The 23,433-nt window shown below is 48.3% G+C and overlaps 1 protein-coding gene across 1 annotated transcript; it reads left to right on the forward strand.

Annotated features, from left to right (window-relative positions):
• Positions 1-5,247: 5,247 nt before the first annotated feature.
• On the forward strand, positions 5,248-22,658 carry LOC103179426 (sortilin; the record flags this gene model as incomplete). Its single annotated transcript, XM_042335611.1, is given in 19 exon segments — positions 5,248-5,278; positions 5,779-5,881; positions 6,133-6,297; positions 7,105-7,178; positions 7,345-7,391; positions 7,994-8,130; positions 8,793-8,876; positions 9,844-9,904; positions 10,182-10,337; positions 11,346-11,452; positions 12,332-12,434; positions 12,897-13,068; positions 13,704-13,897; positions 14,966-15,155; positions 15,787-15,903; positions 18,324-18,429; positions 19,424-19,530; positions 20,533-20,650; positions 21,754-22,658. Coding segments are annotated over 19 exon segments (2,087 nt in total), but the record flags the coding sequence as incomplete, so codon positions are not given.
• Between the last annotated feature and the right edge of the window lie 775 nt (positions 22,659-23,433).

Here is a 23,433-nt window from a genome sequence, read left to right on the forward strand (position 1 = left end):
TTGATTAAAATGTTGTTTTCACCTTACTTAGTGGATTGGGACAAGCGGAGAACGGATTAGATCTGGGGGCTTAATTTGTTTTAAGGGGGTAAAAAAAAGATACATTATTGGATCTTTTCTCCAAATGCAATGTTGCAGTCTCCAAATGGACATCTGCGCTGACAAGAAAGCAACTGGGCAGCATGTCATTTGAGGAGAAGGCAGCACGGACGTACATGGGATTACAGAGAGAACACGGCAAAATGCTCCTTACAAGTCCTTTAACAAGATCTTAAAAGATACACGACATCGCTAAAATTTCCAACAAACAAATGTTCAACAGACTGCTTCCAGACGCTGGTTTGTCCATTCTGCACAAAGATGATAAGCTCAGAAATCCTCAGCTCAGTTCTTCCAACCAAGACCCAGGAGGGGTGGGAGTTGTGGGGGGAGTTTTGGAGTTGGGGAAAAAAAAACCTGGCTCAGTCACCCATACTCTCGCCTCTGAGTCAGTGTCCTGGAGTACTGCGCACCCGCCTGACTCAAGAACCAGATTAGAGACCATCACAGAGGGCAGACTCGATTCTGACATTCCGTTGTCAGGCACGTCAGGAGCAAGTTCAGGTTCGAGGAAACCCCACTTACCTCTCCTCCCATAAGGAGAGTCTCACTGACATGGCCAGTATTTGTCCTTGCGTATCTCTGTTCTAAGGTAGACGTTTCGGGTATATTTTATCCCCCTCCCTCCCGTGTCGGATATTTTTCCTCTTTGTTTATTGTCTCCCCTAGGAGGAGGCCTGGGATCAACAGCACCATGACTTCAGCTCAATCACAACACCAAGGGAAGTGAAACAGTAAATAGATAGTTAACAGGGAATGGAGGGGAGGAAAGAGGAAGGCAGGAGAATGGGACTAAGCAGATCTTTCTTCTGCGGAAACAGAACAGACTGTATGGGCCGAATGGCCTCCTTTCCTGTAAATAACAAAAATATTTTTTACATTTGAGACAGCGCCTATCACGTCAGGAGGAGGTTCGTAAGTGATGCAGCAGGCAGCCAATCTGCGCAAAGCAACCTCCTACAAATAACAACAACAACAACAAGATTCCATTTATTGAGCGCCTTTCACGTCGGGAGGACGTCCCAAGGCGCTGTACAGTTGGGTCAGGACCCGAGCAGGGAGGAAATGGTCAGGGTGAGGGGAGGGAAGGGAGGGAGCGAGGAGGGGGTAGAGAGTCGAGAGGGGAGCTGAAGGCACGGTCAAAGAGAAAGGTCTTGAGACCGGCCTTGAAGGAGGAAAGGGAGGAAGCAAGGCGAAGGCACTGGGGGATAGAGTTCCAGAGCCTAGGGGCTGAGAGGCTGAAGGCCCGGCCACCGATAGAAGGTGGTTGGGGCGGGGGATGTGGAGCAGACCGGAGCCAGAGGAACGGAGGGTACGGGCGGGTAGGTAGGGGGATAGTAGGTCGGAGAGGTAGGAGGGAGCAAGGCCGTGAATGGCCTTGTAGGTGAGGATGAGGATCTTGAATTCGATCCTCTGGGGGATGGGGAACCAGTGGAGGCGAGCGAGGGTGGGAGTGATGTGGTCCGAAGCCTGGTGCGGGACAGTACACGAGCTGCAGAGTTCTGAATGACCTGCAGCTTGTGGAGGGAGGTGCCGGGAAGGCCGGCGAGGAGAGAGTTCCCATAGTCCAGCCTTGAGGTGATAAAGGCGTGGACCAGAGTTTCAGCAGCGTGAGGGGTGAGGTAGTGCCGTAGTCCGGCGACATTCCGGAGGTGATGGAAGGCGGTGCCAGTTGTGGCGCGGATATGAGGGAGAAAGGACAGCTCAGGGTCGAACAGAACCCGAGGTTCCTGACTGGCTTTGAGAGGTGGAGAGTGCAGCCTTGGATGCTGATGCTGTCAGCGCCTGAGGTGCGGAGGCGCTGACGTGAGCCAATCAGGAGGGCCTCAGTTTTGCGCACATTGAGCTGAGAAAGTTATCTCTCGTCCAGGACTCGATGTCGGACAGGCAGCTGTCAGGACATCGGTGGTCGTGGAGTTGAGGGTAGAGGAGGAAAGGTAGAGTTGGGTGTCATCCGCATACATGTGGAAGTTAACCCCATGTCTGCGGATGATGTCACCAAGGGGGAGCATATAGAGGGTGAAGAGGAGGGGACCGAGGACAGAGCCTGAGGGACACCGCACGAGACAGTGCGGGGGCGGAGGAAAAACCATTTGTGGAGACAAAGTGAAGACGGTGGGAGAGGTACGACCTAAACCACTCAAGGACAGGGCCTTGAAGGTTTAGGTGGGAGGACAAGCGGTGGAGGAGGATAGCATGGTCGACCGTATCGAATGCTGCCGATAGGTCGAGGAGGACGAGGAGGCAGAGGGAGCCCTGGTCACAGATGGTCAGGATGTCATTGGTGACCTTGACCAGGGCAGTTTCTGTGCTATGGGCAGCACGGAAACCCGACTGAAGGGGTTCGAATAGTGAATGGTTGGAGAGGAAAGAGCGCAGCTGGGAGGCGACAACTCGTTCCAGGACCTTGGATAGGAAGGGGAGGTTGGAGATGGGCCGGTAGCTTGATAGCTGCGACGCATCAAGGGAGGGTTTTTTTAAGGTGGGAGTGATGGTGGCAGTTTTTAAGGGAATGGGAATAGAGCCAGAGGAGAGGGACAGGTTGACGATGTCTGTGATATGTGGGGCAAGGAGGTGGAGCTGGGAGATAAGGAGTGGAGTGGGGATGGGGTCAAGGGAGCAGGTGGTGGTTTCAGGGAGAGGATGAGTTTGGTGACAGAGGATGGGGAAACGGGTACGAAGGTGTGTAGGGGAGGATGGGTAGGAGTCGGAGTGTGGGAGGGAAGGGGTGGGTGGTGGGTGGATGTTGGAGGGGAAGTGACCGCGGAGCGGATTCCCTTGATCTTGGATTCAAGGAAATCCAGCATCTCCTCGCAGTGAAGGTTGGAGGAGATGACCTGCGCGGGGTGGCGGGGGGACGGAGGAGTTGGGATGTGGTAGAGAACAGTAGCCTGGGGTTGTCCTTCGCCTCCAGGATTATCCTGGAGTAGAAGGACGATTTGGCCGAGGCTAGAGTGGAGCGGTAGATTTTGAGGAGGTCCAGCCAGCCAGACAAACAGCCATGAAGTGAGTGAAAGATCTTATCTGGGGGATTATCGGCCAGGACACTGGGAAATAAATTTTGGGGGAAGGTAGGCAGGAGGGGTTATGTGGTCAACTGGATGTTCGATACATGCAAAAATCCATCAGTGTCCAAAGAGTCTCCAAACCAAACTACTTTGTAGCCCCCTCATGCAGCATCACTGTAGCTCAGTGGTTAAGAGTACTCGCTCCACAAGTGAGAGATCTGGGTACGATTCCCAGCAGGGCAAAACCTTGGGCAAGTTTCCTTATTCCACACGCCTGATAATAATCCCTCAAAAAGAAACAATTATGATTTGGTCACTCAATCCACGACTGTTTGTGGGATACTGCTGTGCGCAATTGGCTGCCGCATTTTGCCCACAAAATATACAGTCAATTCACTTTACAGTATATTCTTTGAGATGAAGGAAAAGGGCAAATTGAATGTCGTCAGAGCGAGAACAATCTGTAAAAGAACAGCAGAGTCTTTACAACATCCCTATCTGGGCCCAAATACTTGAGCACAGTCAGCACCTGGAATTCACTCATCCTAGACTTTTTTTTTTGCTTTAGAAAGACTGAACAACAACAACAATTCATTCAAACAATGCATTTAAAAGACTTTCACTTTGGGAAAAAGTTAGAAATGCAATTTGTTGTTGTTGTGCTCCATGCGGAGCGGAGGTTCTCCATGTAGAACACAACACTACATTTGTACAGTGCCTTTCACATTGGGAGGACGTCCCAAGGCGCTGGACAGGCAGACTTTCGGACCCAAGCTGGGGGTCGGGATTAGGGAGGGTGAAGGGCAGGTGGAGGAAGCAGGGAGATCGAAAGCACGGTTGACAAGGAGGATCTTGAGATGCAGGCAAGGGAGGGGGTGAGGTGAAGGGACTGCGGGATGGAGTTCTAGAAGGTGGGGGCAGAGTGGCAGAAGGCCCGCCAGCCAATATGGTGCAAGCCAGGCGGGTAATATGAAACAGGCTGGGGCTCGCTGAGCGGAGGGAGCAAACAGGATAGTAGGGGCTTAGGAGGTCGCAGAGGTAGGGGGCTTCAATGCCCTTCAAACCATGGAGGGCTTTGAAGGTGTGGACCAGGATCTTGAAATGTATCCTCTGTGTGATGGGAACCAGTGGAGTCAAGTGAGGATGGGGGTGCTAGGATCACAGAGCGGGAGAGGACATGGGCTGCAGAGTTCTGGATGATCTGCAGCCTATCGAGGGAGGAGTTGGGGAGGCTGACAAGCAAAGAGTTTGCATAGTCAAGCCTCGATGAAATGAAAATGTGTATGAGGGTTTCGGTGGCCTGTGGAGTGAGACAGCGGCAGAGCCGGTCCATGTTGCGGAGGGTGTGGAATGCAGAGCGGGTCATGGCGCAGATGTAGGGTAGAAAGGATAGTTGAGGGTCAAAAAAAAATCCCAAGGTTCTGGACTGGCTTAGTAAGGTGGAGTGTGCAACCATGTATGGTGATGCTGTCAGCACCTGAGGTGTGGAAGCTCTGACGGGAGCCATTCAGGAGAGCCTCGGTCTTGTTGACATTCAACTGAAGAAAATTAGCTCTCATCCAGGGCATGATGTCTGCCAGACATTCTGTCAGGACAGCAGTGGTCCTGGAGTCAAGGATGGAGGCAGCGAGTAGAGTTGGGTGTCATCCACAAACATGTGGAATTTGACCCAATGTCTTTGGATGATGTCACCAAGAGGGAGCATGTAGATATTGAAGAGGAGGGGACCAAGGACAGAGCCCTGAGGAAAGCCGTACAAGACTGTCTGGAGGCTAGAACAGAAACTGTTTGTGGAGATGAAGTGGAGGAAGTGTAAGAGGTACGATCTGAACCAGTCAAGGACAGAGCTGTGAAGGTTGAGGTCAAAGGAGAGATGGTGGATAAGGATAGAGTGGCTGACGGTGTCGAAGACAGCAGAGAGGACAAGGAGGCAGAGGGAGCCCTGATCGCAGATGAACAGAATGTCATTTGTCACTTTGACCAGGGCTGTTGCAGTGCTGTGGCGGGGCACAGAAACCTGATCGGAGGGGTTCGTGAATGGAGTGGTGGGAGAGGAAGGAGCGAAGCTGGGAATCAACAACTCATTCCAGGATCTTGGAGAGGAAAGGGAGGTTGGAGATGGGGCAGTAGTTTGAGAGTGTTTTTAATGGAGCCTCTCGGCTATACAGAAGGTAAGAGCAACTTTTCCCTCCTCGGGTTATCCAATCCACTCCAAGTAACCCTCGATCCATTCCGAGTGAGATTGGAGTCCAGGCTAATACCCCAGTGCAGTCCTGGGGAAGCACTGCATTATCAGAAGTGATGTCTTTCGGATGAAATGTTAAACTGAGGCCCTTCCTGTTCAGGCGGACGATAAAGATCCCACGGCGCTATTGAAAAAAAAGGGAGTTTCTCTCTCCCGGAGTCCCTGACAATAATCCCCCAGTTAAAATTGGTCACTCACACCATGGCTGTTTGTGGGACATTGCTATGTGCAAAATTGGCTGCCGGGTTCGCCTACAAAATACACAGTCACTACATGTTACAGTGTAATCTGGGAAGTGCTTTGAAACATATTGACATTGTAGATACCAAATCAAATGGAGGGATGATGATGACTGTTTTATTATTATTGTTGTAAATTGTTGAGTGAAGTTTGGTTGAATTTCTAACTGGCTGGATTGTCTTTCAGCGAAGACTTTGGTAAAACCTTTACTGACGTCTCTAAAGTCCTCAAAAACTATTATATTCGTAAAGAATTCGGCATTAATGTTGGCCCAGAAAATTCCAAAAAGGTATGTGCACAATTCAATACAACTTACATTGATGTAGTATCTCTCTGTATAGCTCTGTGGGGTTTGCGGAGGTTGCAGAGATAGGGCCGAGTTGAAACCGCAGAGGAATTTAATGATGCGGATCTTGAACCGGATTCTTTGGGGGACGGGAGCCAATGGAGCCAGGCGAGCATGGGGGTGATAAGCTCTAACATTGAATGGTGCACTGCCTGTTGACCCAGCCCTACAATCTTGTTACTTTGTGTCTGTAGGTAATTCTAACAGCTGATGTTTCGAAACTGAAAGCCGGCGGGGCGATATTCCGATCATCGGACTCTGGGGAGACGTTCGAGTTTATCAATCTTCCGTTCCATCCTTCCCAAGGCATGACTTTCCATCCCTCCAACCCATCCCAGCTGCTGGCCTACTGCATCAAGGTAAGCCAAACACGAACATAGACCAGTCTTTTGGGGCAGAAACTCTTGCCACTCAGCTCCTGTTAACCCTGCAAGCCAAAGCCCTAATGGGTAGGGTGGTCCTAGCTGGACAAGCAGTGGGAAAGCTTGCCAGACAGTGGCAAGCTGTGTGGTTTTAGCTGACTGGACACCAAGCTGGTTAATCCAACGCAGACTCTGTGCTCCCTAAGTCTTGGCTTGCCAACCTATACTAATAGTCTATGGAATTAGGTAAGCAGGATGCATCCCTCCAGGGAGAGATTGCACATCCTATTCCAAAAGATATCTCTGGAATTTCCATGTTTAGGTGGGATGCATGGAACTCAGAAATAAAAACAGAAGTCGCTGGGAGCACTTAGCAGGTTAGGCAGCATCTATGGAGAGAGAAAAGTGAGTTAACCTTTTGTTAGTTGAGTTCTGACGCAAGGTTATCGATCTGAATCGTTAACTTTTTCCTCTCTCCATCTGCCTGATCTGCTGAGTATTCTCAGCGACTTCTATTTTTATTTCAGATTTCCAGCATCTGTAGTATTTACCCTTTTGTATGGAATTTAGTTTGGTTTGGATACTCTTAAGCATGGTGATAGGTTTCTGCATGTGTCAGACACCCGGCTGACCCCCGAAAAACCAAAGACAAACACAGTGTTCAGCTCCTCGACTTTCCTTCTGAGTAATAAAATCCTTACAGGATTCACTGTAAAGTTGAGTGACTGTGTGGTTTCCAGGCAAATGTGGCAACCAATTTGCACACAGTAACATCTCAGATTTTATCCTCTCTCTTGTTCTCAGCATTCTTTGTGGCTTTCTCTAAACGTTGGAACAACGTGGAAAAAACTCGAGGAGTCTGTCTACACATTCTCATGGTAAATAGTGTTTCTGGATATCACTAGTAGTGCACTACATTTACAGTGAGCATGTGATGCATTTACAGTGAGGGTGTGATACATTTCCTAGTGGGTTGGTGTGCATTGATCAGATAGCAAATTAATATTATCTATTTTTCTCTGTGTGTCTCTCCTCTCCTGATAGGGGTCCAGGAAGCACAATCTTTTACTCTAACAATCCCAAAGGCATCTGTGAGTAAAGCTCTGTGATAGATACAAGTTCACTGTGAACCTCTCTCCAGTGTTACCCAGTTCATTCCCTGGCCACGTTTAATGATCAGAGTAAAACGTGGATCATAGATCCATGCCCTCGTACCTGCAAAAATCCATACAGGAGAATGCTGATGATATTTAAACTATCCTGCAGTCCAGGCTGTCGCCCCAGTGCAGTGCTGGGATAGCAATGCCAGTGCTGGGATAGCACTGCCCCAGTGCAGTGCTGGGATAGCAATGCATTGTCAAAGGCGCCATTTGTCAGATGAACAGTTAAACTGAAGTCCTGTCTGTGCACGTCAGGTGTCTCCCACCCCTTCCCGCATACAGAGTCTCCACAGTGCGGCACTCCAGGTCTATACTGTGTACCACACAGGTCTTTCTCTAAGAAAGTCTCTTTCTCTGCCTTTCTCATTGGGTACCCAAAACTTTCTTCAAACTCGTCACTTAGCTCGCCCCCAAATCGTCATTGAGACAGTTACCAAACACCCCCCCAACATCGCCGCCATCACCTTGGCGTTAACCTTCTCGGTATCTCCCCCCCCACCCCCAGCCAGTGACCGGTGTACTGTGTTGTTTAGATGATGTGAACGCCAGAGGAAACCTGCACCTGCAGAGGACGACTGACCTGGGCAAGTCCAACACCAAGCTCCACACCAACATCTACTCCTTTGGCTTTGCTGGGCAATTTCTCTTCTGTTCTGTTATTCATAATCAGGTAAGATAACTAGTCATCCTGGATAACTAGCGATAGCTGGTTTGTTAACAAATATTTGGATAGCTAGTTTTGGATGATAGTAATGGTAACTTCTGCAAAATAACTGATGATAGGTTAACTCATGGTAACTAGTGGTAGGATTACCAGTTTTGCTAAGATAACTAGTGGAGGGATAACTCTGTTTGCTGAATTACTAGTGGTTTGATAACCACTCTGCTAAAATAACTAAGTTCTGGGTAGCCATTGCTTCCTATCTAAATGCTCTGAGATGCTACCCTGTGTTAAGGGCCTATTTAAATACCAGCTATTGTTGAAGTCCTTATTTTTGTGCTGGTACACAAAGTCCTGTGAGCATTACTAGCTCTCGGGTAATGCTTGGTTTAGTGTCAGCCTGGCGTAGTGGCAGCACTCTTGCTTCTGGTCAGAGGATTGTGGATTCAAGCCCCATGTCGGGACTTGGAATGGCATAGTCTCAGCTGATGCTCTAGTACAGTGCTTGGGGAAGGCACCATCCTTTGGATGAGACGTTAAACTGAGCTCCCTGTCTGCGTCTGTTCAGGTGGACGTTAAGAATAATTGGAAAAGAGAAGGGTGAGAAGAGATGTGACCCAGTTGTCAGGAACAAACTGTGAAGCATAACTCGATGTGCTTGTTCTCCTCAGAGTCTCCCCAGGTCTATCCTCGTGTCTGTTGACCAGGGCGACACGTGGAATGAAGCTCAACTGCCTCCAGTTAGTCACGAACAGGTACAACATGGGTGGTCTGACCTTAGCTCCAGTGCTATTGCTCCTTGTGCTCCCGAACTCAGGGCTGATATCCAGCCAGCGGGGCCAAAGGGATTTCCTGGCCTTAACGCTCTGGTGTGGGATCCAATCCTGTTTCAGGAGAATCCCACTGGACTGGAGATGGGAGCCATTCCCAACAGCAAAATGTCCCAGTCACATTTCTAACTCTTTCCAGTAACCAGAGTCAGCTATAAGGATGTGGGGGGAAAGGGCAGGTCAATGGGACTGAAAGGATTGCTCTAAGGAAGCAGCAAAGACACGATGGCTGTAGATTTCTATGGTATTCTGATCTCTGAGTCAATCCTATTATGATGCTTTGATGTACTTCCTGTTTCTGTTTGTGAGACTCGCATTTCTTATCATACAAAAAAGCCTCTGAGAGTCTCTGAGTCAGAAAGTTGTGGGTTCAATCGAGCCTTGCGTTGGGGGTTTGAGCTCACAGTCCAGGCTGATGCTCCAGCCCATTACTGGGGGAGCACTGCATTGTCAGAGATGCTATCCTTCAAATGAGACATTAAACTGAGGTCCAATTGGGAGTTAAAGATCGCACAGTGTTGAAAAGAGAAGAGAGTTTCTCTCTTTTTGTGTCCTGGCCAATAATCACCCAGATAAAATTGGTCACTCCATTCATGGCTATTTGTAGGATGTTGCGGTATGTAAATCAATTGTCACGTCTGCCCACAAAATGCAAAATATGTGAGTATTTATGCGTGTTTGTGTGAGTGTGCATGTTGGGATGCTGGGGGGTGGTGTCTGTTTAGTGTGCGCATGTATTTGGTGTGTGTGTGTGGTGGGGGTAATGTTCAGCGTTTGTATGTATTTGGCGTGTGTTTTGCTTGTGATTTTGTGTGGCATATATGTATCTTACATGTGCAAGAAATCAAAGTTAAAGACAGTCTCACACAACTGCAGTGTCTGTTCTTTACAGTTCTACTCCATACTCGGGGCAGACAATGAGATGATTTTCATGCATGTGGATGAGCCGGGGAGTGAGTACAGTTACTTCAACGTCCCCTCGTGGCTCGCGTGACCTCCCCCCGGCCACGTGGCTCGCGTGAACCCCCCCACCTCGTGCTTCAACTGATCCCCTCATGCCTCGCGTGAACGCCCCCGCCTCACGTGACTCGTGCCTTGCGTGACACCCCCACCTCGTGCCTCGCGTGACCCCCCCTGCCTCGCGCCTCGCGTGCTCCCCGCTCGTGCCTCGCGTGCTCCCCGCTCATGCCTCATGTGATCCCCTCATGTTTTGTGCCTGCTCCCTTTCAGACACGGGCTTTGGTACCATCTACACGTCTGATGATCGTGGGATCCTCTTCTCTAAGTCTCTGGAGCGCCATCTGTTCGTGGATTCCAGTGGAGCCAATGATTTCACCAACGTGACATCCCTGCGGGGAGTCTACATCACCAATGTCCTGGACATAAGTAAACATATGCCCTCTGTTCCTCCACAGCATTGCTGGTAGCTACCCACTGCTCCTCTCGCACTAGCCTGCTTCATGTGCCCTCCCTGCCCTGTCCACCATTAGCGGCTGAGGTTTCAGCCATTCGGTCTCCAGTCTCTGCAACTCCATCTTGAAATCCTTCCACCTCATTCAATGTTTATCTCAGGACCATGCCTTTGCCCCTCTCCCCTCCCATCCCCACTCCCACTAAGCTCACACCCCCAGCTCAGGAGCACAGGTAGGACTGGTAGGCACATGGGAATGTCCTCCAGACATGAAAGACACTGTATAAATGTTAATTTGTGTTGCAGTCTCAAAGCGCTTCACAGGATTCATTAAAGCGTTTCATCCATAAAATATACGATCAATTCAAAATATGTGGTACATTCTGTGAAGCGATTTGAGACATCTCGAAGACGTGATCAAATGCAAGGATTATTATTAAAGTGTAGTGCCTGTATATTTTGTAAGCAAATGCGGTAGTCAATTGGCGCACAATGATGTCCCACAAATAACCATGAAATGAATGACCAACTTTATCTGGGGGATTGTTGGCCAGGACTGCATGCAAAAGAAAATCTCTTTTCTAATAGGGAGGATCTGTCTCTGGCTGGCTTTAGGGTTCACTACTGTCGGAGGAGCCGTCCTTCAAATAAGATGTTAACCTAAGATCCCATGTCTGTTCAGGTTGACATTAAAGATCCCAGGGCACTATCGGAAAAGCGAATGGAGTTCCTCTCTTCCAGTTTCCTACCCAAAATTTCCCAGATAAAATTGGTTCCTAATTTCATGGCTGTTTGTGGAACATCGCTGTGTGCAAATTGGCTGCCATGTTTGCCTAAGAAACACACAGTCACTACACTTTACAATCAACCAACAGGATGGTCAAGGGCACTGACTCTGACACCTGATAACCGAGGGGAACACGTGAATCTCATTTATTTCTATGTTTGTAACCAGAAGCTTGTTATTGCCCCTTTGCTGACAGACAACACTATCCGATCAGTGATCACCTTCGACAGTGGAGGGGAGTGGAGAGCGTTGAAGAGACCATCCAACAGTCAGTGTGACAAGACAGCCAAAAACCCGGAGCAGGTCAGTGTGAGTGAGAGAGTGTGCAAGAGAGTGTGAGAGAGAAAGAATGCGTGCAGTCCGAGCTGCAGTGTTCCCGATGCAGCATCAAAATGTTTCTAAGAGGAGTCGTGTCCTTGCCCAGCTCCCCTTCCAGGCAACTCTCTTGCAATTGTTAATTAATATTTGTATAAAGACATGTGTCCTGATCCCATCCTGACCCTTTGTCCTCTTATCTCAGTGTCTCGGAGTCCTCTACTTGCTCGATCCAATATAGTTTGCAGGGCTATGGGATTGAATTGGATAGCTTGTTTCAAAGACCCAGCACAGACACGATGGGCCGAATGGCCTCCTTCTGTGATATATAATTCTATGATTCTACAAGTAGGTTTTACAGCATTGGAGCCCCGGTTATCTAATGTTTAATAAATGTTGGTATCTTTTGGGCAATGTGATTCCCTGGGCGAGGTGGGAAGGACTCACGATGGTGGGATGTATAGGTCCTCATAAAGACCAGAAGACGTTTCCAAACACTTCATAGGATAGATTATAAAGTGCAGTGACTCCGTTTTGAAGGTGAAAGTAGCAACCGATTTGCACAAACTACTGTCCCACAAACAGCCATGAACTGAGTGACCAATTTTTTCTGGGGGATTGTCGCCCAGGACACCGAGAAAAAGAAACTCCTTTCTTTTTTCCAATAGAGCCAGAGGATCTTTTATGTCCACTTGAACAGACACACAGGGTCTTGGTTTAATCTTTCATCTGCAGGATGGCGTCTCCAAGAATGTGGAGCTCCCCCTAGCCCTGCACTGGAGCGTTAGCCTGGACCGTGAGCTCAAAGTCCCCGATGTGGGGCTCGAACTTCCATCCCTGATACCGAGTCTTTGTTTTTGTTTGCAGTGTAGTCTCCACATCCACTCCACCTACAGCATATCTCAGAAAGTGGACGTACCCGTTCCCCCACTCACTGCACCAAATGCAGTGGGCGTGGTGATCGCTCATGGTGAGTCTGGATTTTTGGGATGAGTGTGCGCATGTCACAAGGGGCATGGAATTGGATGTCCATAAAGCAATGTGCTGGAAGTTGAGCTTTTCTCCTCTTGTGACCTTCTAAAAACTGACCAATGCACCAGCTCCCACGCTCAGCAGGCACTGGCCTGCTCCATGGCCCCTGTCCGGCCTACTCCACCATCAGCGGTCGGACCTTCAGCCTTTCTGCCTCCACCCTCTGGATCTCCATCCTGGAACCCCTCCGCCTTGCCCCCTCCCTTCCCTCTTTCAAGATCCATTACAAGACTTTCCTATTCAACCATGCCTTAGTACATCTCCATCCTCCTTGCCCTCCACTCCTCTTGATTCCAGCCCCCAAATCAGGGGCAAAACCCTTGACTGTCCAGCACCTTGGCACCTCCTCCCGATGTGAAAGGCACTTCATAAATGTAATTTGTTGTTGTTGTTGTGACAGGCAGTGTTGGTGATGTCATCTCTACCTTGCTTCCTAATGTCTACGTGTCTGATGACGGAGGCTATACGTGGTGGAAAGCTCTGAATGGGCCTCACTATTATACTATGTTGGACTCTGGAGGGCTGATCGTGGCTTTGGAGTCTCACCCAGACAGGGCCGTACAGGTTATAAAGTACGTTATGTAACCAAGGTCTTAACCAAACATCTCACCGGTCTCCCCAGCTCCACCATTCACAAAGTTCAAAACTGATTCAAAACTCCACCCATGTCCTCACCCGCACCAAATTCCGCACCAAATTCCCTGTCATCCCAGTCCTTCCCAAGCTCCACTGGCTCCCTGTCACAGAACGGATCAAATTTCAAGATCCTCACACTGACAAACAAATCAATTCACGCCCTAGCAACCCCCTACCTCTCCGACCTGCTCATACTCCACTCTTCTACCCACTCTCTTTGCTTTGAGAGTTCCACATCTGCGTGAAATTTTTCCTCTAATTATCCTAATCCTCCTGGGTAATAGAGCAATGTTGACAATAGTCAGAACAGTCTGGCCCAAGGGAATGGTTTGTTGTTCCAAGAAATGCAAGTGAGGCACGTCAGCTCTTCAGTATTTGGAGAATAAACCCCCCAGTTTTAATGAACCAAAAGATGGATATTTCTGTCAAAATCCTTGGTCACTTCATTGGAGATGTTAGTATTCTCGGCTGGAACTCCTGGCTGGTGCTTGTTCAGTGTTAACATGTAAAAAATATGACGGAGCCTCTGACAATGAGCTTGTCCTTTACTCTTTTCCTCTTTTCAACGAAGATACTCGACAGATGAAGGTCAGTGCTGGCACAGCTACAACTTCACTAATGAGACCTTCATGTTTGTGGGGCTGGTGTCCGAGCCAGGGGCCAAGTCCATGAACGTGAGTCTGTGGGGCTATAAACAGGAGAATTTGTACAAAACCACGTGGCTTTCCTACACCATTGATTTCAACGAACTTCTGACCCGAGACTGTGAGTGGCATGATGTGCTGTGAAAGACTCTGTGTGCTATCGTGTTGTAAACACTTGTGGAGTTGTTACAGGCAAGACCTGGCATTGTGACAAAGCAAGCCAGCAATGTGACAGGCGAACAGGAATCTCTGTGTGTGTGTGTGTGTGTGTGTGTGTGTGGAGGGCAGGGGACCTCATTACACAGAAGCACATGTGTGTGTATGTGTTGCACCCTGTGATGCTACCCTGCATGAGGGGTGCTAGATACATGCAAGTTGTTGTTAGTGTGTGTGTCGGTGTTGAAAGTGTGTCCGTGTAACTGTGTGCGTGTATGTGTGATCGTTAATTCTCCAGGTTGGAACCACTCAGTTTAATTAGTGGCCAATGCTTCTTTGACACAACCTGGTACTGGTACAAGCTTTTCCTTACATCCCACAAAAATATACAGTCAATTCACTTTACAGTATATTCTGTGAAGCTCTTTGAGACATCTCACAGATGCGATAAGGCGCTAATGAAATGCAAGGATTATTATTATTATTATCCCCCCCGTTGTCCTCAGCTACATTCTTGCATGTGTCCAACCTGATTCACTACCAGATATTCTGAATTGCTGCTAAAAGCTCACTGTTCTGCTTTCCTCCCCCTGGTCTGCTCACTCCAATGCATCTATCCAATGCCAGATTCCCAATGTGCCCCCTCCCAACCCAAAAACGTTCAAGATCCCGTGGATTGGAAAAGAGAAGAGAGTTTCTCTCTCCCGGTGTCCTGGCTGACAATCCTCCAGATAAAATCAGTCAATCACTTCATGACTGTTTGTGGGATGTTGCTGTGCGCAAATTGCCTGCCGTGTTTGCCCACAAATGCAATCACCACAATTTACAGTAAATCCTGTAAAGCGTCCTCTTGACGTGAAAGGCACTATATCAAATGTAAGATTATTATTGTTATAAATCGTGCCGAGAAATAAATGAATCCTGCATGTTTTCTAATGAGATGAGAGGCTCTGTCACACATTGACCCCATTGTTTACTCTCACACACGTTGACCTCAATGGTCGTTCTCATACGGTAAATTATTCTCTTCCAGGTGACGAGCGAGATTATGTGTTGTGGCTGGCACATTCCACTGATTTTGGCAGTAGAACCGACGGTTGTATCTTGGGTTGTAAAGAAAGGTACCAGCGACTGGCAAAGTCCTCAGTGTGCCGGAATGGACGAGACTATGAGCTCAGTAAAGAGCAAGCTTTCTGCCAGTGCACTCTGGCCGATTATATGTGGTACGTCACAAGCCAAAGTCGCTATCCCCTCAAAGACATGGGGTTTTAGACAGGTTTTGACAGTAGATGTTTTTACATTCTGCAACATCTCACTGTTGCTGAGGCGCGGTATGTTGGTGGCGAATCAAACCTTGTAGGGAACCTTGGAAGGGGTGGATACTTAATCATAGTCATTTGTGTATATGATACAGCACCTTATCAGGTCATCAAGATGCCTCAAAGCGCTTTGGGGATTCATGGTAAAGTGTAGTGACTCTGTATTTGGTCAGTGAATGCATCAAGTTGCACAAAGCAATGTCCCACAAACAGCCATGGAATGAGAGACGGGTTTTATGTGGGGGATTGTTGGCCAGGACATCGGGAGAGAGAAACTCAATTCTCTTTTCCAATAGTGCCACAGGATCTCTAATATCCACCTGAACAGGAACAGATGGGACGTCAGCTTAACTAACAATGCAGCACTCCCCCAGCACTGCATTGGAGTGTGAGCAAAGAATATATGAGTTCCAAGTGCCAACGTGGGGATTGAACTGACAGCCTTCGGACTCAGAAGCGAGAGTGTAAAAAATATAGCAACTGCCTTTCAACAGCCTATCTTGTTCTGCTTTTGACCCTAGTGTTGTTGTTGCAGTGATTTTGGATATTATCGTGTGGGAAACGATGAAAAATGTGTGGAGCAATCTGATCTGAAAGACAAGGTACTCGAGTTCTGCTTGAAAGGGAAAGAGGAGTTACTCAATACACAAGGGTGAGTTATTCGAGATACAGTTTAATGCCTTCTTAACCAATATCGCCAACACACAGAAACACCTGTCATGCTCTGGGCAGACCACACCTTGAATACTACTTATGGCTCTGGTCACAACAACAACAAAATTACATTTATGAAGTGCCTTTCACATCGGTAGGACGTCCCATGGATTTGGACAGACAGAGTTACGGACTCAGGGTGGAGAGCAGGGACTGAAGCAAGGAGATCGAAAGCACAGTCTAAGAGGAAGGTTTTGAGACGGGTCTTGTAAGTGGCAAGGGAGGGGCCGAGGTGGAGGGATTGCAGGATGGAGTACCAGAGGGTGGGGGCAGGGTGGCGGAAGGCCCGCCTGCCAATGGTGGGACGGGCAAGGGTGATGCGAAGCAGGTCGGAGCCTGCTGAGCGGAGGGAGCAAACAGGATGGTAGGGGGTTAGGAGGTCACAGAGGTAGGGGGGAGCAAGACCGTGGAGGGCTTTGAAGGTGAGGACCAGGATCTTGAACTATATCCACTGTGTGATGGGAAGCCAGTGGATTTGGGCAAGGATGTGAGTGCTAGGGTTGTGGAGCCTAGTGCGGGAGAGGACATGGGCTGCAGAGTTCTGGATGATCTGTAGCCTGCAGAGAGAGGAGTTGGGGAGGCCAACAAGCAATAAGTTTGCATAATCGAGCCTAGATGTATTGAAGACATATATGAGGGTTTTGGCGGCCTGCGATGTGAGACAGTGGCAGAGCTGGGCGACGTTGCGGAGGTGGGGGAAGACAGAGCGGGTCATGGAGCAGATGTGGGGTAGAAAGGATAGTTGAGGGTCAAACAAGACCCCAAGGTTTGGGACTGGATTAGCAAGGTGGAGTGTGCAACCATGAATGGTGATGCTGTCAGCGCCTGAGGTGAGGAAGCGTTGACAGGAGCCAATCAGGAGAGCCTCGGTCTTGTTGACGTTCAAGTGGAGAAAGTTAGCTCTCAGACATTCAGTCAGGACAGCAGTGGTCCTGGAGTCGAGGGTGGAGGTAGAGAGGAGGAGTTGGGTGTCATCCGCATACATCTGGAAGTTGACCCATGTCTGTGGATGATATCACCAAGAGGGACCATATAGATATTGAAGAGGAGGGACCAAAGTCAGAGCCCTGAGGGACACTGCACGAGATGGTCTAGGGGCTCGAGGAGAAGCTGTTTGTGGAGATAAAGTGCAGGCGGTGTGACAGGTACGATCTGAACCAATAAAGGACAGCCATGAAGGTTGAGGTGAAAGGAGGGACGGTAGATGAGGATAGAGTGGGCGACAGTGTCGAAAACAGCAGAGAGATCAAGGAGGCTGAGGAGACAGAGGGAGCTCGGGTCGCAGAGGGACAGAATGTCATTTGTCATTTTGATCAGGGCTGTTTCTGTGCTGTGGGGGGCAAGGAAACCCTATTGGAGGGGTTCAAGAAGGGAGTGGCGGGAGAGGAAGGAGTGAAGCTGAGTAGCAACAACATGTTCTAGGACCTTGGAGAGGAAAGGGAGCTTGGCGATGGGGCCGGTAGTTAGGATAGGAGTGATGACAGCTGTTTTTAATGGGGTGGGAACAGTACCAGAGGACAGGGAGAGGTTTACGATGTCAGTGAGGGGGAAGGAGGTATAGCTGGGAGGTAAGGAGAGGGGTAGTCACTGGGACATAAGGGGGCTAACCAGGCCATAGAGGCAGTGCAGAGGAGAGCAATGAGGATGATACCCATTAGAGCTCAGTCCTTAGAGGATGAGCTGTGAGCAACAATTAAGTAAGCTAGGGCTCTTTAGTCTTGAGAGAATGTGACTAGAGGAAACCTTACAGAGGTGTATAACATTTTAAATGGGATTGAAATAGTAAACCCAGATCAATACTTTCAGATGCACTGAGGCAGTAGAACATTTTAGAGTTGTAAAGGGCAATTTCAGGACAGATAGCAGGAAGTTTTCTTTACCCAGAGGGTAATTAGCACCTGGAACAGGTTGTCAGGAAGGGTGGATGTAGCCAAGACACTGGGACTCATTTAAAAAGCAGCTTGATGCTGTGAAGGGGATGATGGCAGGGTGGCTCTTCTGGAATCCTCTTCATCAAATTAAATCTTGTGATGGTGCGGGAACTCTATTTAACATTTCTCTGAAGGACGGTACCTCTGACAATGCAACCTCCCAGCACTGGGCTGGTAAACCAATTTCTAAGCCCAATGTTCTAATGTGGGACCTGAACCCACGCCCTTCTGACCCACAGACAAGAGCACTAGCGGCCGAGCTGAAGCTGATCTTCCTAAGAATGAAGTGAAATACGGGGGACCCTGTTGTAATGTCCTTTGCTATAACATGGGTTCACTTTGACCTACTATTGCACCTTCCCCATTTCTACCTCTTGTGAAATTTGACAGACAACACTAATGTTTATTTTGCCTGCTCATTACTCAGATATCGGAAGATTCCTGGAGACAAGTGCGAAGGTGGTTTCAAGCCGACTCGCTCCGAAAGTGTCACAAATGTAAACTGTGAAGAATATTTGGCTTTGGAAGAGACAGTAAGTCATCTAATCTGCATGCCCCTTGTCCCCTCCACTCCACCATTGGCAGCCCTGCTTTCTAGCAATACATACAGTGGAACTCTCTGCCTCAATCCTTCCGATTGCCTTCTCTTTGCCCATCTTCAGACCGCACCTGAAGACTTTCCTTTTCAACAGTGCCTATGGTCACCTCCTCCTTCCCCCCGGCTCAGGGTCAGGCTCCGCAACTGTTAAGCGCTCGGTGGCGCTATCCCACATGAAGGCTGCTGTGTAAATGCAAGGTGTTTTTTCTGTTGTTGAATCTGGACTTTCCCCAACAACCCTTACTCCACTCCTCTCCCTTTGATTAATTAACCTCTACGTCCTCTGCCCTAATCCCCCCATCATCGGTGGTGCAGCTTTCCAATTCTACGCCTCTTGCCTCTGGAAATCCCTCCTTCGGCCCCACTGTCTTGTCCCCTCTCTCTATGTGTCCTAATACCTACCTCTTCAACTGCGCCTATGGTCACCTCCTTCCCCCATCTCAACTTACAGTCCAGGCATGCATTACAGTGCATTGCTGCATTTTCGAAGGTACTATCCTTCAGATGAGATGTTAAACCAAGGTCCCACCTATACATATTCAGGTGGATGTTAAAGATTTGATGGTGCTATTGGAAAAGACAAGGGTGTTTCTCCCAGTGTCCTGGTCGACAATCTCCCAGGTCACTTACAAATTGATCACTTACTTCACAATTCACATCCACAAAATATACAATCAATTCACTTTACAGTACATTCTGTGAAGTGCTTTAAGATGTCCTCCTGCCGAGAAAGGCATAAACCGCTCTCTAGCACTCCGATACGCTACCGATACCGTTAAATGCAGGTTGTTGTTGTATAAAATGCAAGGATTATTGTTATGATATTCGCACTCTCTATCGGGTTAAAGGTGAAAACTGCAAGTATTGTCACAAGTGGAATAGATTGTTGCTGGTTGACTCAGTCAGATTTTTTGATGGTGGATTTCTAGGCATCCAAGTCCTCTCTGGTCATCATTGTTCTCTGCTCGTTGGTCACGTCAGTGTTGATAATCGGAGGCATCGTCATAATTTTCAAGAAATATGTGTGCGGAGGGAGGTGAGTGGACCAGCACTGCCAGCCTCAATTGGTGCCTTGACCTCAACCTGATCACTGGGCCAGATCATGCCTGGGGCCTTTCACACTGTTTACAGCCATTATTGTGCTCTAAGATCAGCATGGCACAGTGGAAGCACTCTTGCTTCTGAATCAGATGGTTGAGGGTTCAAACTCCATGTCGGTACATAAAATCACATAGTCCTAGTTGACACTCCAATGCAGTGCTGATAGAGTTTTGAAATGTCGGAGGTGCCATCATTCAGATGAGACAATAATTCGAGGTCCCGTCTGGGGACCATTGGTGGACAGGCCTTCCCCACACTCTGGAACTCCATCCCTCAGTTTCTCCGCCTTTCCCCCTCCCTTCAAGACCCATCTCAAGACCTTCCTCTTCGACTGTGCTTTCGATCACCCTGCTTCCCCCCTGCCCTCCACCCTCCCCAAATCTGACCCTCAGCTCAGGCCCGAAACACTGACTGTCTAGCGCCTTGGGATGTCCTCCCGACATGAAAAGTGCTATACAAATATAATTTTCTTGTTGTTGCTGCATTTGACTCACAAAATATACAGTCGCTATGCTTTATAATGAATCCTTTAAGCGCTTTGAGACATCTTGAAACGTGATAAGGCACTATATCAATGCAAGGAATATTATTAATGTTATTAAGATCTGTGGGTTAAAGATATAGGAAAGTGTGACTTGCCCCAAAAATTAAAACACAAAGCTTCATACAATGCGGTCCTGGGGAATGCAGGTTCAGTTGTAATGCGTTTGAGATGCGCATTTACTGCACAGGTGCCGCTCGTTCCCCTCGCACGCTCGACCGCCTGCTTCAAAGGTCAACGTCAGGGTCAACGTCAGGGTCCCTAGGTCACATAGACATCACTTCTTGTGCACCACGCAGCATACAGGAAGTAATGTCAGTGGTGACCTATTGACCCAAAAGGAGGTCATTCCCCCTCTTGCCTCACGCTCTCCCCTCACTGTGGTGTCTTTTCTAGGAGTCTTGTTTACCGTTACTCAGTTCTGCAAAGTAACAATGATGAGGTGTGCATCGCTGATGATCTGGACAGCAGAAGGTCAAACACAGAAAGAGTTTATCATGATGATTCCGATGTTGTGAGTAACCTCGTGTGACTTAGTGTTTGTGTTGGCCCCGTTCAGTGTGTGTCGGCCCGGCTCAGTGTGTGTCGGCCCGGCACAGAAAGTTGTGGGTTCAAAGCCTGGCTGGCTTTGACACTGCAATGTCAGATGAGTGTTAAATGGGACGTTCACATGAGACGTTAAACCAAGAACCCATCTGTGCCTGTTCAGGTGGACGTTAAAGATCCCATGATTCTATTCAAAAAAGACAAGGGAGTTTCTCACTCTCGATGTCCTGACCAACAATCCCCCAGGTAAATAATAATATTAATTTGGTCACTCAAACCAGGACAGTTTGAGGGACACTGCCGTGCACAATTGGCTGCTATTATTCGCTCACAAAATATACAGTCAATTCTCTTTGCAGTATATTCTGTGAAGTGCTTTGAGACGTCTTGAAGACGTGATAAGGCACTATATCAATTGCAAGAATTATTATTATAAAATTGCTCACTCATTCCATGACTGTTTGTGGGATCTCTGTTTGTGGAGTCCTGTAGCTCAGTGGTTAGAGCGCTCGCTTTGCAAGCGAGAGACCTGAGTTCAATTCCAGGCAGGGCGAAACCTTGGGCAAGTTTCCTTACTCCACACGCCTCATAATAATCCCTCCAAAACCAAAAACAATAATAAATTGGTCATTTTCAACTTACGACTGTTTGTGGGACATTACTGTGCGCAATTGGCTGCCGCGTTCGCCCACAAATATACAGTCAATTCACTTTACAGTGTGTTCTGTGCAGCTCTTTGGGACATCCTCCTGACGTGAAAAGTGCTATATCAAATGCAAGGATTATTATTATTATTATTATTATTATCTTGCTGTGCAAAATTGGGCTGCCACAAAAAGCCGCAAAATGCACAGTCATTAATTACACTTTACAGTGTATCCTGTGGAGTTCTTTCAGATGTCCTCCTGATGTGAAAGGCAGAATAACTGACTGCTGTGTATGGGAATTGAGCAGGGTGGCTTGCACTGAGAGTCAGCATGGCCTCTGTTGTGTGTCTATTTCTAAGGTTTGTCACAAGAGACACTTGTTATAAAAGTTAAATATTCTGTGTTTTTTTTTCCCCCTCCCTAGGATCTACTTGACTGAGCCATTAATGGGCTAAATTTCGCACCAGCAAGCAATCAGTTGCCAAACTGCAAACTGGTTTGTTTATCAAGTGCAACCTCTTGCAAACCAATCCTCGTGCAAGAGTTCTTGTTCAAAACAATCCTCAGGCAAAATAGTCCTCGTGCAAAACAGCCCTCGTGCAAAAACAGCCCTTGTGCAAAAAAGCCCTATGCAAAAACAGCCCTATGTGGAAATACTCCTCATGCACAGACATCAGAGACTCTTCTTCCTCACACACTCCGCAGTTTTTTTTATGACATTTATCTGTGCAAATCTAAATGTCTTAATGTCCCGATAATTAAAAGGTCCAAACATCCTTTGTTTCTAAGTCAGCTGCCTTTCCTTATGTCGCTAAGCAGCAGGTGGTGGTGTGGAGAACGAGTACCGTCACCGAAACATGACGTGAACTTCTCTGTTACTGTGTCTGACTCGCTGCCTGCTTGCGGCACTCTCAAGATCCACTTCAGACTGGTGTGATTTCCAACCTAGAAACCGCATCACCTCAAAGCTATTATTTGTTTATTAGGAACAAATGCTTCTGATGTGGGCAAGAACGATGTCTATCCCTCTGTCCGTCTTTCCCTTCATCTGTCTGCTTGATCCTCTGGGTCTACCTGGCTCTGTGTGTCTGCCTGGCTCTGTGTGTCTACCTGGCTCTCTATGTCTCTTCACCTCAAGTCTGACCTTTTGGACCATGCTTTCGGTCACCATTTCCATCAGCTCAGGCACCCAGTCAGCAATGTGAATGAAGCCTTTGACACGTCCTCCCCATGTGAAAGATGCTGTGTAAATATGTGAGTGTCTGCTGGTGGAATGGTGTGAGACAGACAGTTTCTGTATTTTCACTCTAAATAAAATTTTGTCTGTGACTTGCTGGTGTGTGCGTCACTCTTTGCCTTGTGTGTCTGTGATAAAGAATAATGATTTTTTCCTTTATCTGCTTTATCCCTGACCCACAGGCAGAATCCACAAAGATTTCACTAGAATTCAACAATGCTGATTAGGCCACGCTGCCACTGCCCACATGAGCCTTCACAGAGACTGTCTCTGATCATCAGTGGGACCAGAGAACTATAGCACAACAACAGGCTGTTCAACCCAAACATAATCTGTGCCTAAGTGGGGTCTCTTTGGAGCCAGTTCAGTGACATGCCTGGCAATGGTATGTCAGAGTCGAGCCAGCTCTCTGTGGCGGTCTCGGTAGTCTGGTTCCTGAACCAGGTGGGGCCGCAGTATTCCAGGGCACTGCTGATGACAGCAGAGCCAGCCTGGCTCATCAGCAGGACCTGGAAGAGCAGACCAGTCACTGGGGGCAGGGAGTCATCTCACTCAGCTGCTGTTAACCCTGCAAGCCAAAGCTCTAACGGGTAGGGTGGTCCTAGCTGGACAAGCAGCGGGAAAGCTTGCCGGACAGCAATATCAATGGCAAGCTGTGCGGTTTTAGCTGGTTAGACTCCAGCAGTACCCCCAACACACACTCTGGCGTCCTCAAGCCTTGGCTCTTGCCAACCTGCACCTAATACTTTGCGGTATTAGGTAAGCAGGCTGCATCTGTCCAGGGAGGACAGTGTTCAGTGTTTATATTCCACACAAGCCCCCATCTCTCTATTCCCCTCTCCTCCATCCTCTATTCCATTCCCCTTT

Source organism: Callorhinchus milii, unplaced genomic scaffold (genome assembly GCF_018977255.1).
Source record: "Callorhinchus milii isolate IMCB2004 unplaced genomic scaffold, IMCB_Cmil_1.0 Scaffold5, whole genome shotgun sequence".
NCBI classification, from domain to species: Eukaryota; Metazoa; Chordata; class Chondrichthyes; order Chimaeriformes; family Callorhinchidae; genus Callorhinchus; species Callorhinchus milii.